General features: G+C 34.6%; 1 protein-coding gene across 2 annotated transcripts in view; it reads right to left on the minus strand.

Moving 5' to 3' along the window:
- LOC111483383 (D-2-hydroxyglutarate dehydrogenase, mitochondrial) overlaps nucleotides 1-7,255 on the minus strand; it is a 10,760-nt gene extending 3,505 nt beyond the window's left edge. For both annotated transcript variants that reach the window (XR_002718356.1, XM_023129578.1), the window contains exons 1-8: nucleotides 6,959-7,255; nucleotides 6,511-6,839; nucleotides 3,218-3,319; nucleotides 2,815-2,862; nucleotides 2,176-2,246; nucleotides 877-995; nucleotides 508-603; nucleotides 302-411 (exon numbers count right to left, since the gene is read on the minus strand). Coding sequence is in view for 1 of the 2 variants with exons in the window: in XM_023129578.1 (XP_022985346.1) it covers nucleotides 302-411; nucleotides 508-603; nucleotides 877-995; nucleotides 2,176-2,246; nucleotides 2,815-2,862; nucleotides 3,218-3,319; nucleotides 6,511-6,839; nucleotides 6,959-7,076 (993 nt within the window). In the remaining variant the exon portion in view is untranslated. The remainder of the gene's footprint in view (nucleotides 1-301; nucleotides 412-507; nucleotides 604-876; nucleotides 996-2,175; nucleotides 2,247-2,814; nucleotides 2,863-3,217; nucleotides 3,320-6,510; nucleotides 6,840-6,958) is intronic.
- Nucleotides 7,256-7,483: the final 228 nt, after the last annotated feature.

The following is a 7,483-nucleotide window of genomic DNA, read 5'->3' on the forward strand; positions in this document are numbered from 1 at the left end:
TTTTTTTTTTTTTTTTTTTGTCAAAGAAGAAAATGGAGAAGCAAACGGATTCATAGAGGCCTAAACGATAAGTTTATAATAACAACTTAGACTTGATAATTGGCAGATCTTGAACATGTTTACCTATTCTTTTGAGTAATCATGCAGGTTGAAGATTTTCAATTTCCAATAACCTTCCATCTAACCATACATATCAAAGATTTTGAAAGTTGAGACCATTGGTTCATAATTTGATTGGATCAACTAAAATTATTCAGAAAAAGTAGAGTTATGATGAACGTAAAACCCAGAGGTGGGATACCTGGCAGCTCGAGTAATCTTTACATCCAAGAAATGCTACATTAGTAGCAGGTAGTTTAGATGGGGTGAGAATTGAAATCTTGGTTATAATTCCCAAGGTACCTTCACTACCTATAAGATAAAACATTATCAATGCCGATACAACCTCTTATGGAGATCGTAGATTTATAGATTAAATATGAAATAGATAACATAATAACCACACACCTATAAATAAATGCTTCAAATCATATCCAGTGTTATCTTTTCTTAAAGTTGTCAGCATGTCGAGCACGCTACCATCTGCTAAAACAACTTCAAGTCCTGGAAGATTCGACAAAAGCTTGCTGAGGACATACACTTTCAAAGAAAAATTTTTGCAAGTACCAATTTCAAATTCCCACATTTGCAATGAATCAAAGCCACTTATCAGAACCGTCATCAAAGCTTTAGCCTCTTCATGATTCTCTTCTTTAATAAGAATGGACAAGAGCATCTAATGCTACTTTTCTTTGTGGTTCACGCACGTATCAATTAAAACAAGAGATGCAATATGTATGTAAATCATGAATCAGAATGACCATATGCAATCCTTACCAAGTACACTGCCATGAAGAGATCCATAACGAACAAGACGCAAACCGCCGGCATTTGTAGAAACATTTCCACCAATCTGGCAGCTTCCTTTAGCACCTAAGTCCAGTGGCATTATAAATCTGAATGAAGACATAAATATCATGAAATAAATTTGATGCTGAACAGGAACAAGAATACTTCAGCTAGGCAGGGAGGAGGTACAGGAAAATGAAAGAACTAGTAAATTTGATATCATGTTATACTCATTCCCCATGCATCAACAAGGACACAGATTTAGAACCTACAGAATAGATCATGTCCAAGTAAGGTCATTGCATCAAGTGTTTTACCATTATTATTTTCATTATCATTACAATATTAGGAAGTAGAATGTTGAAGAATCGTCTTTAGATACTTTTACACTCAACTTTCTGATTAGCGATTCCAGTAATGCTATGGATGTATTTGATTCATCAATTACATAGTTTGTTTTCTAAAAGCATCATATGCGTTTATATACAAATTATTTGTGTTTGAATCTGTGTTGACATATATATATATATACACACACACACACATAAAGAAAGATCAAATTTTATTTTTTGTTCTTGAATTTCCATAAGATAGTTAATCAAAAGTTTGGGTAAAGTCACTGCATTTATCCTCAGGTTGGTTAATCCCATTAGAGTTGGCACACTGACTCAAAATTTCCTAAATATTCATTAACAGGCTTTCTTAAACTTCCACAAAGGTATTCATCAAGTATATAAACAAAATCAGGAAACAATAGAAGAACCAGCGAGAGAGAGAAGATAAAAAGGAAACAATAACATAAAAAATTGGTGTATTTCGTATGAAACTAAGTCGCCAATTTATCTTTAAGTAAAAATATTTCCTGCATTTCAACTGCAACCCTACATTTTAAATTGCTTCCCAATTCAATTAGTGAATTATTCATCTACTATTAAAGACGTCTAGAGCCTCAGAGAGGAAAAGTGAAGCCAATAACTCATCTAACCTAGCACTTCAAACAATGTCATGTGTAGAAGGCTGAATAAGTTATGTCAGTGATCAAACCATTTAAAGAAAATTACGGTAGCAATTAGCATACTATGAAACGGGCTCAGCAAAAGCACAAGGTAACATACATGCATTGGAATCGCATAATATTCCTAGTAATTATTAATGTGATAAAACGTACTAAACAACTTTACTGAACAGTAAGTAGTTCAGTCAAGTCTTCTTCATGTTGTGGAGCTTGAAAAGGAAATATTCCGGAAGTGTACGTTGAAAAAGCAAGCACAGTGTGCCGAATATTACCCTTGGTTGTCCAGGAAGGAAGACAAGTTTTCTAAGATGCCACCGGCTTCACAAACAAGTATGCCACTGACCTGAAGAAGGCAACATAATAACTATCAAATAAGTATTGATCACATAATTGCACTAAAAAAGAATAGTTATTATGGTGTAGCCTAAATGACAAAGGAGAGAATTCTTCAAGAAATCTAACCCAAAGGGTTTTATTATGAGTCAAATGTATTTGATACAAGAGACTAACCCTCTTTTTACAACGGACTGTATTTAGAAAACTAAGAAGAATTTAACCAAAAAACTAACTCACTACATACTATTATGAATAAAATGATAATTCATCCAAAAAAAAAATGACAAGGATAATGATTGCCAAAGCAGAAAATTGGAGCTTTGCTCAGTTTCTCCTAGAAACTTTAAGTGGGGCTGGATTCACTTATGTTTCAAAAGACTAATATGAAAAGGAGGAACCTTTTCCCATGGCTTTTGACTGATACTGAAGGGCATGTAAACTTCAGATAAGTTATGTGACAAATCTGGCCTAAAAAACGTGAGATTAGTGCTTGCATCTTGTGGTTAAAACTTAAAAAGTAATTAGGGAGTGTAGATAGAGAGAGGGAACTAAAAGACAAATGAACTGTTGTTTACCTTGTCAAAAGATATGATGTCATTCATTAATCCAAGGTTGATTATTACCTGCAAAGGATTCAAAAGAAAGCAACTCCTTTTTGTTAAAATTTAAAAAAGAAAGCTATTCAGAGATGATGTTTCTTAAGGGATGGATTTTTGGCACTAAACGGTATTACTCAATTAAAATAAAAATTGTGCACATTGTCCATAACATTTTTTTCACATAAATAACAAGCAATTTAGATACACAAATATGAATAGAGTAGCTACGGCTTAAAAAAGAACAGACATTTACTCATAGGATATCCAAAACTCTAGAATCAAAATAATAATCCAGATTATAAACATGTAAAGGGAGATATATGCTTCACTCATCAGCTGATGTATAGGAACCAAATAAAAAACTAAACAACTATATTACTTCATCAAAAACTGGAACACTTCCGCCAACAAGACCAGTATTTCCACCTTGGGGTACAACAGGCAAGTCTCTGGAGTTACAATATTTAAGTATCTGGGAGACCTGAGAAAAGAAGTCAAACATACATATCAATCCTTAGTTAACTGAAGTTATATAAGTGTCAAAAGGCACCTCAATAGAGAGGGGAAAAGAAAAAGTATTTGATAGAGAAAAAACAGTACGGATCAAAACAAAAAAAATGAAGATTATCAAAGTGAGAAATAGGATCAAGTTCAGCAGGAGTTGCCAAAATAAAAGTAAAACCAATTCAATCCAACTCTTCGTGACAGTTAACATAACTGTACAGCTCAGCAGAAAACTTAAACACACTAACTTCCAGCTTTCCAGTGACCTTTCTTTTCGCACACACCCCCTCTGCCCTGAAGCAGCATATTTTCAGTTTAAGTCAATCTATGGTCAAAGGAGAAAAAATCTCCGAAAGATGAAGAAAAACTCTCTAGAGTTCTTCCATTTCAACCTATGATAAAAAAAAAAACTGTGTAATAAGAAAACGAAATAACTATTAGTTCTAAAATACTAATTGCAATTTAATTTTTCCAAAAAAAAAAAAAAAAAAAAAAAAATTATTAAACTAATAAATACAATAGGACTAATATATTTTCTCCACGTCATTCACCCTGATTTAGATAAAAAGAAAAAAAAAACTTGTCCTCATAGTAAAGTATACAACAATGTCTTCTCCGTAGCTGGGTGAATGTATCTCCCATAAAAGAAAATATTTGTAATTATTCCTAAACAAAATTAGAAACAGTGCAATTTCTAACAGAATCCGACAAATACGGATCCTAATCACCATTCTTTCCTTCAGTCAAGAACCTGATCAACAAAAATGAATTCTAGCCATGATTGGTGGCTTCATCAAAAATTCTTCAACAATGAAGTCTTCGAATAGCAGTGAAACCAATGAGTTGTTACTATCCACAACAACTCAACCGATATCACAATGGAAATTACCAAAGTACAAAATTTCAAATGAAAATATTTTAATTATAATCCCTACTCAAATTCATTGTCATAAATATTTTCACCAATTTCAGTTCCCTCTCCAAACCATCCTTGATATTATCTTTGGTTTTTTCAAAATTCAAATTCAAAAGATTATATAACAAAATGCACTATACCTGGGAGAGTGGCGGGTCAATCTTCAGATGAATGAAATATAGTTCTAGAGAGTAAGGGATTGGACATAGTAATAGATTGAGCAAGAGAAACTAAGTAAACTTCTTCTTGGGTTTTTTTTCACAGAAAGAGTATCCAGATAAAGATAAAGAAAGAAAGAGAATAGCAATCTGGAAACTCTCAAACCAATGAAAGAAAATACACAGCAATGACTGACAAAACAGCATTTTACTCGACTCTTAATCAATGAAAAGACACAGCAGAAAGGGGTTTGGTAAGTAAATCAGAGTCGAGAGTTGCCGAATGTAACTGCTGGACAAAAAGTATATTTTCTGACATAAAATCACAACCCAAGTGATGCTCAGCTCTCTATATTTTGTCCTCGCATGAAATATAAGAATAGCATTGCAATGAACAACACTCAGCTTCTCACAAGATACGATTCAAGGTCTGTAATGGAGCTATGATTTCTGAGCATCTCTCTCCCTCTCTTTCTCTCTCTAGAACAATAAGTATAATTCCATACAAAAAGAACCTAATGGCCATGGGGAAAGGGAGTCCCTATGACAAAGGGGAGGACTCACACACAAGACCTCCAATATAAGTTAATAAGGGGTGGGGCATTACAGAAGGAAATGCGTGAAGATGTATCACAATCCAGTGTGCCATTTAAGTACTTAAATATGCGCTTCACAACCTTCCATGCACATTTGTGGGAGAGTACATGAATCAACAAACTTTATTACATGAGTAACATAGCTCTGACCTTGTAATTATTGCATACTGCAATTCCCCAACAATAGTTCTATGAAGCTGTGAATCAGAGAATGGGCATCCTTGTATAGCTGATAAAAAGGATTCAGTTATCACAGCAATAGCAATTTGCCTCTGCCAATTTTAACACTTTCCTTTTTCTTTTTTTTCTTTTTTTCTTTTGGCATATCAGAAAGTATTTGGACTCAGACAGGAGTACACCATCTACCAGAATGGAGTACATCTCTATGCCAAGAAAATAATTCAGAATTCTAAGATACTTCAGAACAAAGTGTTTTTACTAAGTTGCAATAAGTTCATTAATATTACTATTTGAACCTCCTCAAATGATGATACCATCCATGTAAACTAGAATTTACATAAGAGTTGGATTTATTAGTCTTTGAACTAGAAGCACAAAGAAAAAGAAAAAATAATATTAGCATTTGAACTAGTGAAGGATCAAACCAGGTAGGCGTTCTTTTATGCCATAGATTGCTTTCTGCAGTTTACAAATCAGTCCATTATTACCATCATGTACTTGAAAATCTGGTGGTTCTTCCATAAACACTTGTTCTTGCAGAACACCAAAAAGGAGTGCATAATATGTCTACTTGTCTACGATTCACGTTATGAGCAGGACCAAGTGCCAGTGTGGACAGATTATTATAGGATTCACTATTGGGCTGAAGGTTTTAGCATAATCCAAATTAGATTGTTAGTGATATACTTTGGCAGTAACTCCTGTTTTGAACCATGGGATAGTTCCAACAAAGTGCCTTTTCATTTTGAATTCCCACTTACAAGTTCACCCATTTATTTTCTTAAGGAGTTTCAGAACCAAGCTCCATGTTCGGTTATTTATCAGTGCCAGAAACTCATCCTGCATAACCTTCTTCCAACCTTCATATTGTATAAAAGGTATAACTGAGCTAGGTACCACATTCATCATGTGCATTGCTTCTCTGTTTTAAATGCCCTTTTTCTCTGGTAACCATCAGGTGAGTATTTAAACAGGTGAAACCGAAACTGACGTAGCAGAGTTGGTACAAATTTATGAGGGTGAGATTGTTGTGAAGATGGATAAATATCTTTACAGCTACAGAGATGTTAGCTCAACAGAACAGAAAACTTGAGCAGTATGTATTAAGCTTCCTTAATAGCCAGAGTCAGGACATAGGCTACCTAAAATGTATACTCTCTAGAAGGTTAGCTAGATCATGGCATCACTTATCATTATAATTCAACATTCTATAAACCATAGCCATTAGCCATTAGCCATTAGCTTCAGAATTTTGACAGGCATTGACTATAAAGAACGAAAAAGAAAATAGCGTCAACTCAATGAAGAAGAATTAAACCTCTTCTGTGCTCCTAGGTTGAAGTAAAAGCTTACTCGACCCTCTGTACTTCCGCAACCAATCAGTATTTGCATCCAAAAGCCTATCCTCATCCTGAATTACATTTTTCTCCCCCAAAATACTCCGAAAAAAGTCGATATCATCAGAATTTAATCTCGAAAAAGAAGGATTTCTCTGAACCACTGACGATAATGAAGCAAAGCGTCTGAACTGAAATCCACTAGCCATTCTAAAATGATTGATCGCAGAAGCATGATAAGCGTCTCTGCAATATTGTGAAATTGGCGTGCTGTCTCTAATGATAGGCGTTTTGCAGCACAAGAAAGTTCCTAAAAATGACGGATAAAAGAAAACAAGGTAAACAAACTAGCAATGCATATCAATCAATCAGATGTATCAGCCTGAAAGAACAGATTGCAAATGAAATCAACCAGACGTGAAACGCAACCTGAAAGCAGACGCGAATTGTTGTGATTCAGATTCAAACGCTGATCGGAGTGAAAATTTCGAGAGTATCTGAAGAGATAACTGGCAGCTTTCCTCTTCATTGTCGTCGTCGTCATCATCCAAAGCTTCTTTCGAATTCGTTAAATCTCGGAAACTGATATTATGGTAACTAAAATTTTGGGAGAGACATTTTGTTTAATCGGAAGTGATTATGCCAAGAGCGCAAAATCTGAAATTGGAAAGCCAAATGGTTACGGATGCGTGAACTTGCCTCGTCAATCTGTAAGGCGACGTGGATGGATCAACTAGGACAACCCAATAAAAAGGGTAACTTTTCAAACATCATAAAGTATCAATTTTGGAATAAAATGAGTTCGTCCTATCCACATGGACTTGACCTAACATTGAAGCTAACATGAATAACATCGTGTCTAATTCCATTGTCTTGTTTCTCGATAATATGGTTCACGCTTCTTGATGTCATCTTAAGTCGCGAGATATCATCGGCCTTTGCTACTTGCTTGAT

The sequence above is a fragment of the Cucurbita maxima genome, unplaced genomic scaffold (genome assembly GCF_002738345.1).
Source record: "Cucurbita maxima cultivar Rimu unplaced genomic scaffold, Cmax_1.0 Cma_Scf00008, whole genome shotgun sequence".
NCBI classification, from domain to species: Eukaryota; Viridiplantae; Streptophyta; class Magnoliopsida; order Cucurbitales; family Cucurbitaceae; genus Cucurbita; species Cucurbita maxima.